Source organism: Hydractinia symbiolongicarpus, chromosome 13, assembly GCF_029227915.1.
Source record: "Hydractinia symbiolongicarpus strain clone_291-10 chromosome 13, HSymV2.1, whole genome shotgun sequence".
NCBI lineage: Eukaryota > Metazoa > Cnidaria > Hydrozoa > Anthoathecata > Hydractiniidae > Hydractinia > Hydractinia symbiolongicarpus.
This window is the reverse complement of record NC_079887.1, coordinates 21,304,148-21,323,054: the sequence shown is the minus strand read 5'-3', so window position 1 is coordinate 21,323,054 and position 18,907 is coordinate 21,304,148. Positions and strand designations below refer to the sequence as shown.

Genomic DNA, 18,907 nt, shown 5'->3' with positions numbered 1-18,907 from the left:
ATGCACTATAATGGCTTCATTATTTTAATATAGGATATTGACGTTAAAGTAGTATTATTGACGTCGCGCTGTAACGTCAGAAAATTTGACGTAATAGACATGTATTTTTCGACAACATCAAAGAAAAATGAACACATCCACTTTGCCTGTCACAGACACACGGAACTGGCGTATTATTATATAGATCTGAAAAATTGCCTGGAAAAGCTGAATGTTTAAAGTTGATCGAAACGCATCCCGTTTTAAGAAGAAGGAAATGGACGAATGTGAAGGATTTTATTCGGAATCACAAGACAAAGACGAAACGAGGGGTTAAGTGACATTGTAAGGGAAAGATGGCTCCTGGTTTTTTACAGTCTTTTTTTTTACGATAGTTGGAAACACTGTGATACATTTTATTTTGTTAATAGTAGCTCGTATGAACATGGTGTCATAGGTTTTATCTTCGAGGCGAATATTTTCTCAGTTTGAAACAGTTGCATGTTACTCAAATGAAAAATCAGATTAAGACTACGTTTACATGTAGGCGAAATGAAATTTAATCCCGAGATCAGTTTTGTCCCGGGATGAAACTTTTTTTGTTATATCTATTTCATTCTGGGGCGAGTTTTAAGTATTTTCATGCCGGGATGAAATTATATAAAATCATTGGCATAAAATTCAAAAATAAACGTATGTTCATCCCGGGATGAAATATTTTTTCTGTTTACATGGAGATTTGAGCGTAGTATCATCCCGGGTTGAAATTTTATCTTGGTCAATTTGACCAGGATAAACTCACCCCTGGATGAGATTTCATCCCGCCTAAAACATGTAAACAGTATCGCATGTTGCAACACAGCCCTGGTATTTTGACGACCGAACACAGGTTTAAATGACTTTAGATTGGACAAACTACTTTCTGGAAATACAGCAGAACTGATTCCATAATGTTCTCTTTGATACACATTTTTTAAGCTGCAGACCATGGTATTATCGATAAAATTATCAAAAGCCAAATAGTCCCTAAAACACATTGTCATTATTTTACACACGTCCCACAACGAGTGTGGATATTGAGTGTGTATAATTAGTCCCCGCAACCGAAGACGCACAGAATACACATGACCCCACAACACACATAAACAAAATAGTACACACTTTAAACACAAGTTAAGGGGACATCGCATTTAGGCACATAAATGCAATGCGGGCACCTATATTATGGCGATAACGATAACGTAGGCCAGATGTACCACGACGGATCCCACAACACAGTTCATTTAGACACAAAAAAAACCACACACACAGATTGCACATTCCCAAACTTGACACCAAACGGTTTCGCCCCAAAGGCTCAACCAAGGGGTGTCAGGATTCCAGGCGGGGCACCTCTAATCCGAGATCCACTAAGTGGTCATCAGGAGGCCCTGGAATCCTCTTCTGTCATCAAAATGTTCTTTAATCCATGCAATCTATTGACATCACAAATAATGAATAAAGTTTACAATACGGCAAGCTGCACTAAACATCTTGTCTACAGGGACGGTGGTTGTAAATAAAACTGGGATTAGGCTCACAGAAAAAGGTGCTGAATACACTTTCTTGCTTCTTACAAGCATGAGTACTGTGCTACATAGACCAATAACTATTCCTTGAGAAAATAATTTTCTCAAACAATACTACACCCGACAGAGCTAACAATATAAACGGGAGTGGTTACAGATCTCTGCGCCAGAACTTGTAACTCTGGCTGTAGCTTTCCATGTGTTACAGGCTCCAACACTTAGCCTTACACAGGAGGTTGTCCTGATGGAACCAGGCTGTAGATATTTTGACCAAGGACAGTAGGGTTGTCAAGCTTGAAGGCCAAGTTAGTATTGGGCACCTTACTAAACTGGCGTAAAAGGTAGGTGGCAGAAGCGTTAACAGGTTTTGTAAAATTATGTCATTGAAAAGGAGGACATATTAATACATCTACCCGGGTAGTTTGTCTTTACATATACGCACTTGTTGTTAACTTTAATTACAAACTCACTATCATAGAAAATTGCGAATTGTATCTACATTTATCGACTCTATCTTTATATATGATTTTGAAAACTTTTGCTTGTGTGAATTATGACTCAGATTAACCATGTTTACAATTAGACCGCAAAGGGTTACACTGTCAAAGGTACTAAATAACCAAGAAAAGCAAGATTCGGACAACGCTCTTTCCTATGTTACACTGATCGTGATGCTTTGTAATGGAACTAAGCTGGTTGTATACGTAATATTCTTTTTTATCTCTGTTAAAAAATTGCTGTGCTATTTTCGTACTTAGCAATGGAAAACACGCACCTAAAAATAAAGCAATTTGAGGTCATTTTAGAGGTTCTCATTATCTATTTCTTTTGGCGCCAAACTGTGGTGATATTTTATCAAAGATTTACAATGTTTCTGTTTTTCCATGTTACTAACAAAATAATCTATATTATAATACTTGTTATAATCATAGTAATAACCCCATCGTAGCAAATTTTCTTACTACGTTCTAACAGGCAGGGCAAGGGTGCGCGAAATAAAAATGTGGAAATTATGTAAAACGGCGATCTCTCGTGGAACTTTCAAGGGGTAACGACATTTCAACAAAGAGCGCGAGAGCACTAATACACCACAATGTTTAAATGTTTTACATATGTTTTTCAGGATAACCGGTTTCCAAAGACGCCAATGAAAACAAGAGTGAAACGACAAGAAAGTACTACCAGAAAGGTAATAACAAAACCATTTCCTTTATCAAATCTGTATTTTTATTTCATTTGCTTTATTTGCTACTGATATGTTATTTATCTGTTAAGAATATTTATAAAGTACTTAATATTAAAGGATTTGAACGTAGCAGACAGATTGTGTCAGTTAATTCGGAGTGGAAATCTACCTGAAGCAATAAAGGAAAGGAATTCACCTTTGTTTTAGTTAATATTAGAAACTAGCGTAACTAATAGTCGTTAGGGCCACAAAAACGAAAACAAAAAGTGTTTAAGTGTCCAATCTGCTTTCAAGAGAAAACTAATTTAGTTGTTTATCTTGTTCGCGTACATCACATAACAGAAGAGAGTGCTAAAAGTTACAAAAGTGAAATCAGTTTAATTAACAAATTAAAATGATTGGCAAATGAGGAAGGGAAAACTAAAGCTCGGCTTTACAGAAAAATATTTCTCTGTGCTGGGCTGCTCAAACGTGTTTGTTCGGCTGCTCCCAAACAGTCAATTTCTCATCAGGAATTTACTGCTAAAATGGTTCAAGTAAAGGTAGTGCGACAAGTAATGCAGCGAAAGCAGTAAATATGAAGAGGAAAACAGGACCATGTGGAATGGTAAAATGACGAATTTCAAAGGTGCCAAACATATGTTGCCTGTGAATTCGGATGATAGCAGCGATAAAGATTGTTTTTCGCAAAACGTTAGCAAAAAAAAAGGAAAAGTAAAACTAGTAAGAAAATTATTAACTTTGTTAATTGGAGATTTGTTAACATACGCTGTTTTGCGTGTTTAAAAAATGAAGGGTTGATATTCACTGTCATGCTAATTACTTTCTTCTTGAAGTAAGACGCACTGGAGTTAAAGAAATAATCTAATCCTACTTTCTATTTACAATTAACAAGTAAACCAAAAATATTACTTTTAAAAGTGCACTGTCAGAGATTAGGTTAAGCAGAGATGTTAATGAAATCGGACGAATTTATTTTTCATCTGACGCTTATGCAAAAAAAAACATTTTTTGCTTTCAATCAATGTTTATGAGCTTGTTATTTGAACAATGATGTTAGTAACGACATTAATATAACCCTAAAACGTCAATACAAATCTGGACTGCAATAATTTGATAAAATTTTATGTACACTAGGCAAAAAAAAGTGCTTTTATGTACACTAGGCAAAAGGCAAGAAGAAACTGTTTGGTGACACATAACAATTGAGTACTGTCCAACTTGGACCTATAACTATTCTTTTAGCTTCACCATGTTAACCGAAATAGACCTCGTAATAGGTGAGAAGTGAAATGATTGACCCACTCTAGCACCAGAGTGTTGGAATGGTAATTAATACTTGCAAAATAGCGTTGGCGTAACAAGTGTTGCCTTTGTTTAAAAAAACGATGTTTTTATAGACACTAATTGATTGAGTGTCATTTTTATTTTGGCTAACCTTTTTATATGGCTCGTTTTGGCGAGATGAAACACCCTTGGTCTCAACATTGGGCAAAGCCTGCTTGGTTTTGGGTAATTGCATTAAAGGGTCAGTTGACTAAACATTGGATTCATCTGCCAGCCATACAAAAGAAGACCTCACACTGATTTTACTGAGATCATTTGCAGTGGAATAAGCAAGTTTGTTGGTGAAAATCCATTCTTTTTAAACAGGCAGTGGTGGTTCTTGGACAATATCCTCTATAATATAAAAAAGGGTTAAGGATTGGGCATTTATTGGAGCTTGACGTGTATAAATAAAAATACAACATTTATTTTGTACATGTTTTCCATGTAACATTTAGACAGGATTTTTATATTTAATAACTTTATTAACCTTAACACTAAGCAGAATTTTCTTTCGAAGGAAAAATTATTTGGGCAATTTTTATTTAGAAGAAACTATTAAATATTTATCAGAATGGTGGTTTGTCCTTCTTGTAAATTTTCCACAAAAAAATATTCCGTAGGTAAATTGGTAAATAGTTAAATCATTTCAGCCGTAAAAACTTTTTTAATTAGAAAAATTTATAGCATTATATTATTTTAGCCATTCAATATTTTAGTATTCACAAATATGTGCTTGAGGCATTTTTTTCTGTAAAGTAATTAATCTTATCGGGAAAAAATAGCACAGTTTTTATTTTATATGCTTAATGTTGGTAGAACAGGCTCTACTTTATTTTACGTATGTATAAAAAGTACACACTTTAACTTTCAAAGTCTTTTGCTTTTAGATCGCAGAACTGAAGATATTGACGGAAGTAAAGATGAAGAGGAAAGAATGAGTCATATTTTGATAAATATAGATTGTGGCTGGTTAGCCCTGATGGTGAGCGTATAATTAAATTTAGCGTTTAAGACGGAGAGTTTAATAAAAAAAAAAGAGGTTTCACTAGAGAAATTTTGTATTCTCTCCTTTAGAGGGTTTACCGGAAAGCTTATAGATTTCGGCTGTATGGAAAGAAACACCTGGAAACACGAGGTGCGATCCTTCGAGTAAGCATTCCCTGCCTTCCGCAAGACACCAGCCACTTTCATTGACACCATCAACTCTTCGTACGTATCCGGTCCTTTTTGACCAAATGGATATAAAAAATAATAGGCTACTTTATTTTCACAACATTTTGTGATACACCTGTACTTTTTAAAGATTTTGTCAAAGACTGTCTACACATGATGGTCTTATGGAGAACTGTATTGCGGAGTACAGAAAAAGACCAAAGGTGACAAATGGATGAAATATTCGGAGCAGTTGGATCAGTTCATAACAGCTGAAGAGGTCAACACATTGGATCATTCGACCTATGTATCCCATTGGTGAAGGAATATTAGAGAAGTGTTGGCCACTGACAAAGTTCTATCATTGAATCAGTTTATCTCTGTTGGAGATTGTATACTAACTTATCTCTGCTTGGATAACAAAGCAAGGATGGGTGCTTTTGCTAACAAAAAAACTAAAGAGTTTATGAGCGAAAAATGGAATATTGTTAGTGTTTTTAGCCACAAAACCATAGCTACATCGTGACCAGCAACAATTTGCTTCAATTTAGACCTATATAGAGAAGCGTCTGTATTCTTTCAACTTTTCCAAAATAAGTTTGAAGGGCTTGACAACGAAAAAGGTTCTGCCAACAATGTGTTTTACTAGCGGGAGCAGAAATAAAAGGTCACCTTGAATGGAAATGTCAGCTGAATTTATTTTGGAATAAAGCTAGCGGAAAAGGTTTATTGCGATCACGCCTGAACGCTAGTTCGCAAGACATGGAGACAAGAAGCAGCAGTTGACAAACTTTTGTGTCACTCTGAGGCAACAGGCAGTCACATTTTCTGCTCTGGAGGATAAGTGTCTCTGGAGGATGTCATCAAAACATATTTTTTGAAGGAGATAAGTAATGGTAGAATCACTTTGACTGTTGTCAAAGAAAAATTACCTTTGCATCGCAGCTTCTTGCAATTTACCTGAATAAAATTTGTTACTTCCTTACGTCAAAAACAAATGGACAATGGACAATAATATAAATCATTACATTTTAGTTCGTTTCAATTGAGTCGTTTCCAGATTTAACACCAACTAATTTTAAGTTTTTTGATAAAAATTTTAAGTAACCTTTTAGCCCTCAGCAGCGACAAAGCATCCATTTCAACGTGTGGCGGCATAAGATTTTATAACAGAAAGTACATTAATTAAGGAAGCAGATACTCGTAATGCAAGTAAAACTGATGCAGTTGTGAATGAATTGGTCGCAAAATATCGAATCTCTATCACTATCTAACAGCGATAGTGATAGAGATTCGAACTGACAAAAAGAGTTAGTAAAGGACAATGCTAATTAGAGCTTTGGTATATTTGCCAACCATTTATATATAAGGTAGTAACAACTTAATACAATAAGCAAGAGAAATTTTTTCCCAACAAAAAATGCCAAAAACAAGCACAACAAGCAATGGCGATAACACAAAGAAGGATAAAAAAAGAAAATTCCTATAAAAAACGCCAAATAGGAGCATGTTGTTAATAATGTTGGCATTATTTCTGAGTCCAGCAATGGTTTAGCAATTGTACGAGGTAGCAGACTGCCCGTTAAAGTACTAAAATCATTTGCTGCTAGTAAGGTACTGGCTGAAACAGTTAATAAACATTCGAACCATGACCAATTTTTTTGTGGTTTAGATACCTATGTTCTGCTATATTCTGACTAAAAAAAAGTTATTACTATTCCTGAATCCATTGTCCTATTTACCGTGGAAAAGTATAAAACTGAACTTGCAAAACCATTTTCGAAAATTGATCTATATTTACACCTTGCTGCATCCTTCTATGATGATAAAGTAAATGATGCTCAACAAAGTTTATCATCTATAAGTAATGTAGTCGACGCAATTGAAAATAAACCATTGTTGCCAACTAAATCAACACAAGCATCACCATCTGTGGATACTTGTAATGAAAATCTGTTTGACGATCTTTTACCCAACATTTCAGATAACATTGATAGTATATTCTCAGATTTTTTGCATGGAAGTAAACAGCTGGAGTGTTATGCCCAGTTTGTAATAAACAACACCCTGCTTCATCTATTGAGCAACATGTAAATGCATGTATTACGAGAACAGAAAGTATTTTATTCCGAAGATGAGAATCAAAATTTGAATACAGGAATGGAAGAGGAACAAACAGAAAACCCTATATTAAAAGACGAGGATGTTTTAATTAAAATCCACTCAGCATTACAGTAAGCAAAGATCAGTCGTAACACCGACCTTTCAATACATGTACGAAGAGCATAGTTTTGCTGATTTTGTGTCCTTCTTCAATAAAAAATGGAACGAGCCTGGCTGCCTATACAACATAATATTCATTGGAGAAGCTGAAGTGGACACACATGTCACATTTCCCACGCACATAGATTGCGAAGAAAAAGATGGCAGAATATTATTGGTGCAATTTCAATGGACTTTGGTTTTGGAAGATCTTAGGGACTGAAATGTTATTTTCTTTTTCTGTTTTGTTGCAAATCTTTTTGTCATCTATATATTGGATATATTTTAATAGGGTAAGTTTTTACTTATAGTGCTTTTTTATTTGGTTATATATGGATTGAGCCTAAACAAATATGTTATCATGGTAGTTAACGTAATTTTAACTAAGATTAAAAAATTCGTTTCTGTTATGCTTGTTTTGTTTAAATTTTTCCCTAACTAGTAGCTAGTTTTAATCTTTTGCTCAGAAGTGAATGTAAATATTGTTTACCTTGGACTTTAAAAAAAATGACGGCATATCTCACATTAGTTTATTCTTTACTTTTATTTTTATTATTTTTTTATATATATACAGATAGATAGAGGATAAAAACACTGCGATAAAGAAAAAAATATTTCCAAGTGGAATAAAAAATTTAGTATGTTCTAATTTTCTACCCCACTAACAAATTACTTTTTACAGCCAAAGTGGTTTGTTCAAATTTCACTAGTGAATGCACCTAAACAACAACAGTATATCGTTACAAGGTAATATCTTCTTAACATTCACAGCGTTCAATGATTACAAAAAAATATGTAAAGCATTTTGCCAACTCTTTGATGGATATAACAAATTTTCCTTTGTAATGCGAGAAGTATGCAAATAATGGTCGTCGAAATTTAATGCTTCTTTATGTATGTCAACCTCTTCTAATAAATGCCTAATGTCTTCGCAATCAACTTTAATTCCTTGGTTTTCAAATCCTTTCAAATCCATTTATTTCGGGGAAATTAAAGAGGTGATCTGGAATTCCGGAAACTTGAGCAAATTTCGATGCTCTAATTTGATGATTATTCCATTCCTCCGACATTGTGTCTAGTTCCTGTTGCAGAGATTTCGAGAACACAAAGCAAACATTCCGTATAAACATGATGGACTAGTTTGAGACGTCTAGTTGATACTATTTCTTTGAAAAAATTTATTACCCAATTTAAGTAGCCCCTTCAAAAATGACTCCAAAAGTTTTCAATTCGTTGATTTGAATGAGATGAGCCATAGCTATGAAATTCTAATTTGTCAGCTAGCGCACACTGTAAAGCTGCTAATTTTGCGTTCTCAAAACCACAGTCGATTTGAACGCTTTTAGGACGATATTCTAAGGTCTGAATTGCTTGAATGAATAGACTTGCAAGTAGAGCTGAAGCATTATTTGACCTTACTACCCTTAACCACAAATTATTTCTGGAAAACCCATCTACACAGCCATGTATTAGGAAGCCGTACGGCTTTAGTTTATCATACCCGTCCGTATACCATGTAGTAGTAGGTCCATCAGAACGATAAACTCGCCTGTCTAATCTTCGACACTTCCTTTTTTACAGCCATCCGGATCAAGCTCTCTAAGTATGTTCATTAAAGTATCCCGTGGAATATTTAACCCATACGTTGTCCTCAGTTTATTCCATATACTACGATAACCAATTTGTGACGAAGGACCTGATTTCTGAAGCTCAGAATGAATGAGATTGTTAGGTTGATTGAATTTACTGTAATCAGATTTACTTAAATCGCAACTTTGTAAACGTCTTTTAAATGTGCGAAGACTCATTACGATAGAATTTTGCTTTTTCAAAATTTAAATAATTTCTTCGTATGGGATTCCACGTTGTAAACATGTTGTTATAAGCTGCTGTTCTGAACACGACTCAATACAATTATTTCCTTTCCTTATAGTACCACAACTACCACAAAACAAGTCATCCTTTCCTAATTCTTTTCCGCAATGATGGCAAAACATTTCTGAATTATCTCACAGTCACCTTCCCCATTAGGCCATATGATTATAATATAGCGATTTTAAAATGTGAACTTTGAAGTGCGGATTTAAACTTTGAAATGCGGATTTGAACTTTGAAATGCGGATTTGAACTTTGAAATGCGGATTTGAACTTTAATGAAGATTGCAAATTTGAAATGCGGATTTGATCATTGAAATGCGGATTTATACTATAAAAAATGTATTTAAACATTGAAATATGGAATTGAACTTCGAAATCCGGATTTGATCATTGAAATGCGGATTTGAACTTTGAAATGTTGATTCTGTAATTTTGAAATACGGATTTAACATGAAACTCGGATTTAACGAGAAATTCGGATTGGCACTCCTTGGCCTCCGTAGTAAAGTAACATTTATTTGCTTTCTTATTGTCACGAACGATATTTTTCTAACGGTAGATTTTGTATCTTATTTTTTATTTTAGGCTGGAAATATATTTCATTTCATTTTATCATCATGGCAGGGTCGAGTCAAATTTCGTTCGATATAATACATCCCTATCAGGCTGGCAAAAATTTACTAGACCCTAAGAGCTCCAATATTGATACATGAAGTTTCTTTGTCAACTGTCATCAATAAAAGGTTTACAATACAGCAAGCTGCACTGAAGTATCTTGTCTACAGGGACGGTGGGTGTAAATAAAGTTTCTGTTCAACTGTGCTACTCTTTGTTTTTAACTCATGTAATAAGTGGAGTCGTTACTCTCCAAAGACAAGATCATGTGTGATCAAACCCCCCTGCCAATATTTTTTTTGTTTTTTTTACCTGGTATAATAAGTGGAGTCGTCACTCTCCAAAGACAAGACCTACTATGATCAAACCCCCTTGCTAACTTAATTTTTATTTGATTTTGTTTTATTTTTGACTGGGGTAATAAGTGGAGTCGTCACTCTCCAAAGATAGGACCTGGTACAGTCAAACCCCCTTGCTGGCGTAATTTTTTTTGTTTTTCGATTTTATTTTGACTGGGGTAGTAAGTGGAGTCGTCACTCTCCAAAGACTACAAAAAAAAAAGAAAAAAAAAAGAAAAAAAGAATAGTCAAACCCCCTTGCTGACATAAGCCGGAAGTTGTGGTGCTGACTGCAATTTACCTAACCTCTTTAAGGAAAAGGATGTAAGGTTGTACACCATTAAGCAAGCTTTGTTTGCAAGGGACCACTGCTCTGTCGTTGCAATAAAACCACTTACCATGCACTTGGTTATAAGCAATAGTAGTGTAATGGCCATTGTACAAATTTCCGTAGTGGTTAATTACAGCCCTTAAGTTGTAGTGCTTGCGACAGGAGACTTCACTGTCTACAGTGATAGGTATAGAAACGGTGCCCGGGTAAGATGTGACAGGCGAACAAACCTTAGACACATGACCTTTGTTATAGGCAAAGCGCTTTAATTGCAGAACCAAAATTGAACTGCACTCTGCGACCTCTTTTTCAACTGTTGCAGTTTGGTAACTATTGCAGTAGTGACAGAAGTACGAGTTGACACCTGACAATTCTTCGCTCTCCAAAAAGTTATCTATTGAAGATTGTACAGTCAATGTCAAGGGCAGTTGAAGAAATGGACTTACTTGCTTAGAGGTGCTAATATTATTGCAAGCGCTGCAAGTAGTGCAGATTTTCACACGAGTGTTGAATAATCTACCAAAGAAAGGAAAGGCTAAGGACAACTCTGGTATGAGATACTCAAGAATCTCTAGGGCATGTTGCTGAGAGAACGGATTAAAAGCAGCACCCCTTGCATTAGAAACATGGCCTTTTAATGCATTTAGAAATGAAGAAGTGTTCACTGGAACCTTGGAGGAGGATAGTTTGCGTAGAATACTTACAAAACTTTTACCTATCGGCATATTGGAATCATTTGCAGAGATGGCTGTGGCGACTGCAGGTAACACATAAAAACATTGCAAGATGGAATTGATGTAACATGTGTTGCCCAAATTTAGCAAGCCGCTGTTGCTGCCTAGTGATTCTTGTGCAGGCAAGGTAGTGGAGCTCTATGTTACTCCCTGGGGATTCGTGTCCTTAAAGCTAGTGGTCGAAGTTGCTTGTGACTTGGATGATTTCTTTGAGACAGTTGGTATCAATTGAGCGGTATGCTGTGGATCCCTACCAGGATGAATCCAAGACAAAGAATCTCGAGATAGCCAGATGTAAAACGACGATCGCATAGATGACTCAGTAAGGGATTTCCGAGTGGAACGCACAGACATGTTAGAAAAGCTGAGGCGACGGGGCAGACTAACTGTTTCGGAACAAAATCCTTTAGCTCCTACTTCAACAGCAAAGAAATGCACAGACCAATTGTTTAATCTCATGACGGAACAAAGTGACGAGTATTTATCAACCTTAACTCCATTCCAAGTCTCCATGTTCTCTTCGCATGGGCAAGTTAATTCAAAGGATAATTACAGTTTTGGTCATGGCAGAAGTTAAAAGTATGTCCGGACGAAGTTGCGTTACAGCAAGATAAGGTGGTACTATTAAGGTTGAATCTAAGTCTGACAATAATCTCCAATCAGAGGCCAGGTGAAGGATACCTTGAATTTTTGAACGCCTTTTGGTGGGAAGACGTTTACCAGCTGGAACAAAGGATATTTTATGACATCTAGACGGTTTTGCTGGCTCATAATCGGATAAGAACTTCTGAATGGCTGTCACTAACACACATAGAACAGTATCGTGGCGGTACGTGAATCTACCTTGTGAAAGGGCTAATTTACAAGCGCCTAAAATGTGGGACACGTTACAAGAGGGTTTTTTACATAGGGTGCAACTTTTGTCATTTTGAATTCCCCACTTGACAAGATTTGTAGGAGGAAGCGTGTCATAGGTTGCGCCGATGCAAAACGAAGATAAACTTTGCGGCAGAGACAGTATGTTCTTCCAAGAAAGATCGTATTTAATAAACGAGCACTATTTAGTCCAGTTACCTTGGACATGAAGCTGAACGGCTCGAGCATAATAGATGTCTTCCTCATTATCCTGCACAACATCTGATACAAGTTTGCGGTAAGAATGGGTACCAATTGCTGGGACACTCTTATGGCTTACCAGTCCCAAGCCTGCTCTACCAAACTGGTGGAAACCAAGTATTTTCTTGAACTCGAGTTGACTCTCTGCTGATTTTACTGTTTGATCTACCTTCCAGTCTGGAGGAGAGTCTGAGACTAGAGGATCAGCCGAATCTCAGAGGAGAAGATGACCGCTGATCTTAGCAGATTTTAGTACAGAGGATAGACTTTTTAAAGGTAACGGGCATGGCGGTGAAGCGGAATACAAACTTATTTTAGAAATAGAGTGATGGAGTCTCAGCCACTTTCTTATGAAGAAAGAAAACTTTTGTTCTAGTAAAACAATACGAGATATCGGAACTTCGTAAATTAAAGAAGGCCGTCGTATTCGGGGAATTAGAAGATGATGCAAAAACCACACTTTGTGAATGCCTCTATGGGAAGACTTATCTATGAGTTTGACTTGCTCTACAGCGTTAACAATAACCTGTTGGACAACAGCTGAATCTGACAATGTTGAATTTATCGTCCGGCCAAGAAACTCAACTGGGTTTGCGTGAATAGATGGGATTGGCTCTTGCAGGACACAAAAAGGAGACTGATCTAAAACTTTTCCATTAGCTATAACAATGCTTCGTGATTTTGAAGGTCTAAAGCACATTCCAGCCCAATGAAGGGCTGTTACACAACGATCCAACAAGTTTTTAGTTTAAGGGACACTTGAAGACATTAAAAATATGTCATCCATAAAGGCCTTAACCGGAGGATGGTCTGAATCGCCAGGCGGAACACAACTTTTTACCTTTTCTTCGGCGCACACATATTCAATGATTACATTTATAGCTGCCAAAAATAGTATGATTGATAATGTACATCCAATAAAAATACCTCTAAAGTGTTGGTGCCAGCTGGATGAGGCTGTAAAAGAGAATGACTTGCTCCAGAGGCTGCCACAGTAGGTGTTAATAAGCCTTACCCATGACTCTGAAACACCATAGCGACGAAGGGCATGAAAATGAGTTTAAGCGGTAAAGTGGGATACGCATTCGCCACATCAAGCCATATTGCAGATAGTGTATTTTTTCTAGACTTGGCGTTTCTCAGAGCAGCCCAGACAAGAGACATATGCTCCCAGCAACCGGGAACTTTTTCCATACATCCTTTTTGAATGGATTTGTTAATAAAGGGGTTTTTCTGAATAATGTGGTTTTCTAGGCGCTTTGACACAAGACTGAAAAAAAAAGTTTTCCTTCCACATAGAGGAGAGCTATTGGCCGAAAGTCCTTAATGGATGATGGAGATGGAGGCTTGTTTTAAGGATATAAACTTCTAAAGCGACCCTCCACTGAACACGAATGTAGGAATTCTTCAAACAAGATTGGAAAAGGTTGAAAAGAAGAGCATTAGGCAAACCAGGAAGAGTCAAAAGCAGTATCTCATATCAGGGATCAACTAACACGGAAGATTTGTGGGCATCTAGGGATTCTTTAGGAACATTAAGCCTAATAGAGCATTTGGGATCCAGCAGTTCCATATTGCATCTTATTTCAGTTCTATTTCCAAATAAAACTGATATTAAACATTAAAAAATAAAAATAGAATAAGTAACAAAAAATAAAAATAAAAATTCCTTATGGAAACGATGGGCACCATATCCGTGTTACATCCAACCCATCTTTTAGCAGAATAAAATGTTACAAAAAAGTTCAGTTTTTCTTTTTTCTTCTCAAAAGAGAAATTTTGAAAGTAATTAAAATGGTAATTAAAAAATCTTATATATATACAATAAGAAATCGTTTAAAATGAGTATAAATCTCTTGACGCTTTCAAACCATTGTTAGGTAAAGGTTTTTCTTGTTCTATATACAATGCTTCTTTTGTTAACAATGTTGACCTGTTATCACTTGAATCAATAACTGTTGTATTGTTATTAACAGTTTCTACGTTAGTATCACCATTCCAAGACAAGCCAAGCGTAAAGAAAGTGTTAGATATAACAAAGCAGAGCACTCCGACATATGGTTGTAAACAGCACTCTCCTTGGTGGTGGTGCGTTCTTTACATCTTTGGTATAGATAGCGTTCTGTTTTACCGATTCATGAAGCATCAACCAGGAAAAGTGAACTTGTTTGGCTTGTATTTTAACGGAGTAGGGTCTTTTATATTCGTGTAAAAAGCGATCTTTTGTGTCGAGTACGTAATTTGAATTTGATTTTAGTGTTATTTTTAAAACAATGCTTTATCTTCTGTTTTAAGTTCGATAGTAGTTTTTCACCAACAGGGCCAGCGTATTGAATGCGGAGTCAAAACGTGGTAACAGGAGTTTCATCATTTGTTTTTTTATCTTTTTGACGCGTTCTTTGTGAATATTTAATGGCGTTGTAAACAGCATGACGTGGAAAATTGTTCCATGACGCAAATCTTTTGATCGGGTAAATTTCAACTTTCAATTTACTAGGAAAACAGTTTTTAGCTGCACGATTAACTCAGCTTCGTTTCCAAGTTTTACGGTAATTCCAAGGTGTATAGCTGTTGTAATTAGTATACAAGCCGGTGTTGGTGTCTTTTCGGAAAATTGACAGACCATCAGGTGCAATTTCTATATCTAGGAAGTGTGGTACTTTGTTTTCAAAAGTGTCTACGGCAAACTGTAGATTAATATTGAAGCTGGTAATCTACAGTTTACCATTGAAAAAAGTTACTAATGAAACTTGTTTAAGGATCGTTTATTGTGCGTGTTGGTGATTCGTAGATTGGTCTTGGGTTTGTTTCATTCTAGTCGTTAATTATATCTCTCACACCGAGATGTTCTTATAGTTCGCACTCAGTGTATTGACCATGCGTCTCTTCACTTACTAAGCTTTTATTACTATGTTAGTTCAATATCATTGAAAGTACCCATTTTGTTTGTATGTTGACGCACCAGTTACCATGCTTTCCCTACCAATACCACGTGTCCTAATCATGAAATCGACAACTGTGACATCTTCCCAGCATTGATCTGACTGCTCTCTACTGGGAGTCTAAACCTTGTTAAGTCTTGCATAAAACTCGAAAAATAATTGGCAACCTGCGGAAACCATCTATGATACCAAAATTAATGAAATTCCAACGAATAAGTTTGTGATCAGGGTCTATGTGCCACCGGTGATTTGATCCTTGTACATAGTATACGCTTCTTCTCAATCTCCTGTTTTTCTTGCATTAACACCAACTTTACTCATTCAATGGATGCTATCCCTTAATCGAAACTGCTGCACGTACAGTCAGTTATTTTTAAGTAGTTCCCTTAACATAACCTCGACAAAAAAAGGGAAATAAAATTGTAAGTTCAGAGTTAATATAGTGAAGTCCCTCATACTCAATCTGTGTTTACTGCAACGTTTATTATTCTTTTTGATACACATAATATCGCCGCTATTTCTCGGACAGTAAATCCTTCATTAATCAAAGTTTCAGTAAAACTTTTGAAATATGAAATATAGAACGTGACTTCTGAAGTTGAAAACCAAATTTTATACGCTCTCATCACATATCTTTCTGTAATACCAGGGTTTCCTTTACAGACAACTGATTTTGATATTTTAAAAGACTTAACTTTTCCTAAGCATTCTTTCTAAATTTCTGTTCGCCCTCTTTATTATTCGCCACCACAGTCGCGAAAACTGTTGAGTCGATTTATGAAATGAATTTTTATCGAGTGAGTTTTTATTGAAGGCATTTTATTGAAGGAAGTTTTATCGAATAAGTTTTCCCATATTCAAATAAGTTTATCGCATGATCAACCAAATTTATCAATAATCGAATTACTTATTTACCGACAATCGAACAAGCTTATCGAGTAATGGAATAGCCTTTTTTCGCGTGCAATCGCATTGATCTATCAAAAATGATTTCACAGAAGGCAGCATTGGCGTTCCATAGTTCACCACAGTTTGTTTTTTAGAGATTTTTTAGACATCTAAAGATACTTGAAACTTTTCTTCGGAATCTGAGTAAATGTATTATCTGTTGTAAATCTGAAAGGTAGTAGGTCAAACTAACAAACCAATAAAAACATCTCTTGCCGAGTTTGCAAATTTTAGAGAAAATAATAGTGTTTTAAGTTTAGTTGATGAGAAAGCATCGCGTTGATGATTTTTGTAGAAAATGATTTAACAATAGTTAAATCAATACACAATAGTTAACAATAATAATAGAAAGAGGATCATGTCATAAAAAAGCTCTATCAAACAGTCGAAGACACAAGCTAGAAGCAATGGAAGCTTGTATTGTTGTTCAGTTAAAAAGAAAACTGCTATTTGTGTGATGGAAGCGTCACCGATAGCACTCATTTTAAACCAGAACCATTAGCAAAATTATTGTAAAAAAACTGTGAAAAGCGGCTACAAAAAAGTAAAAATGATGCTCGGCTATGAATGTGGAAGGGTGAGTCAATAATTGCGTTGATTTTGTCGCAGTTTAGACGAAGGTGAGGGACCTAGATTCAAACAAAGTTGCTAGCAGACGATCAAAAAACTTTGACAAATGCATTCGAGAGAAAGCATGTGGATGGTTAGAGGACGAATCCGATCTCCATACAATGTTTGAATTTGCTGCTGAATTTGCTCTTAAAAATTACTTTACTTAAAAGTTACATTTTTCCGAAATTGCGAAAATTTCTTCCTGCAAAAATTTTTCCCCTCGTAGTAGTAAATTTCTGAATAACTAGATACTACAGAGTTCAAAAGCATTTTTAGAGATTTTTAACCCGAAACAAATTTAAAGAAACTGCTATTATCCATAACTTAATCAAAGCATGTAGGATGAATTTACAATATCTATTTTCTTTGGAATTGGAACTGAAATTGACCACTCCTTCAAATGAAGATTTGTAATATCCGTTACGTATGACCAAGTCAGGCTTTTTAAACAAGCAGTGATGGAAGAAGACGAAGAGGCACTAGATAGTTTATTTGTTCAATTGATTTCTTATAAAATGGACCGCAATGTGAGGCGATTGGATGGCAATGGGTCATTTTAGCTACGTGTTTATCTTCAAGTCTTGGTTTGAGACATGTTGAACTAGTTTTGGGCTGATCCCTTCGAATGAGGCTGGATTTTAAATGAGGGAGTATTTAAATGAACATGTAAGTGTATATCTACTATATTAACTCCATCAAGTATAACGACAGTAATTTCAAAATAATTAACTTTGCTGAAAGTCATTATTTTTATTATCTGAAAACCCCATTGGACTTCAAGCAAACAATCAAAATAAGGGATTTTTCTTAAATTCTTTTTTTTAAAAAAAACTAATTTTCACGATTCTATTCTATTGTGATTTAAAAAATGAAGCCCTAAATTTTTACTTAGGTAGTTTGTTTTTTTGAGAAATAATCAAGCATAGGGTCCCTCCTAAAAAAATTATGAAAAAAAATTATATGCTTATATAAACTGAAAATACAATACTTGAACAATTCAAAATTCGTAAGAGATCGATAGATATTGCAGCTACAGTGTTCCTTCACAGCATTCGTTCCGAAATTGATCGTGAATATTTAGTTAGGGTACCCCTTATTGATTTGTCTAAAGCCTTCGACACAGTGTCGAAGGCTTTAGACAAATCAGACGGCCACAGTATTCTGCTATTAAAGCTACCATCTTTTAAGATTCACGACAATGAGTTAAATTGGTTCACCGAGTACCTTTTCAATTGGAAGCAACAAGTCGCTAAAAATTCAAAATCCAACGTTTTAAATATAGCATGCGGTGTTCCACATGGCTCCATTTTATGACTCTTATTGTTTTTGATTTACTTCAACTATTTTAAATCAGCCCTACGTAGGAGCAAAACAGTGAAATTTGCTGATGACACCGTGTTGTATGTTGCGCACAAGTCCGTACAGGATATTGAAAATGCTTTCCATAATGAACTTTAAAAATATATCGACATATCTCGCAAATAACGATCTAGTTATAAATTTGAAGAAGGGTAAAACAGAGGTGATGTAATTTGGTAGTGGAAAAAAATCGTCATTTATACAGATTTTGACAACAACAGACAACAATTTACAACACTATGGTTATACCACTGGTAGTTTTCAATAGTATTGTAAATTTGGACTTCTCAAGAAATGAAATAAATAAATTGAATTCTCTGGACAGCCGTGCAAAACAGATAACCAAAAACGCAAACATCAAATCAACTTACACTGTTATTTTGCGACATGCTTGTAAAACGGTTAAGAAATGCATTGCCGGTGAAACATGTAGTAACATGAAAAAATACTTTGAAGTAAATTCTCACTCCAAATGCACGAGAAACCAAAATTGTTTGCTGAAGATTCGAAAAATCAAATTGGAAGTAGCACGAGGGAGTTTTTGTTATATGGGAGCGA

At 35.5% G+C, this 18,907-nt stretch overlaps 1 protein-coding gene across 1 annotated transcript; it reads right to left on the bottom strand.

Annotated features, from left to right (window-relative positions):
* Positions 1–6,768: 6,768 nt before the first annotated feature.
* On the bottom strand, positions 6,769–11,885 carry LOC130623197 (putative ubiquitin carboxyl-terminal hydrolase 50). The gene is made up of 2 exons (XM_057438679.1): positions 11,627–11,885; positions 6,769–11,485 (listed from the first exon to the last, which is right to left on the bottom strand). Exons 1-2 carry the CDS (start codon positions 11,883–11,885, stop codon positions 10,605–10,607), a joined length of 1,140 nt encoding a protein of 379 aa, XP_057294662.1. The 3' UTR covers positions 6,769–10,604.
* Between the last annotated feature and the right edge of the window lie 7,022 nt (positions 11,886–18,907).

What these genes read in the sequence shown, in the direction of transcription:
- LOC130623197 (XM_057438679.1), bottom strand. Translation starts at nt 11,885, where the DNA reads ATGGAGACTTGGAATGGAGTTAAGGTTGATAAATACTCGTCACTTTGT. An exon ending in TTTGTCTTGGATTCATCCTG is followed by an intron (nt 11,486 to 11,626) that starts GTAGGGATCCAC and finishes TGCCTGCACAAG; the next exon opens with AATCACTAGGCAGCAACAGC.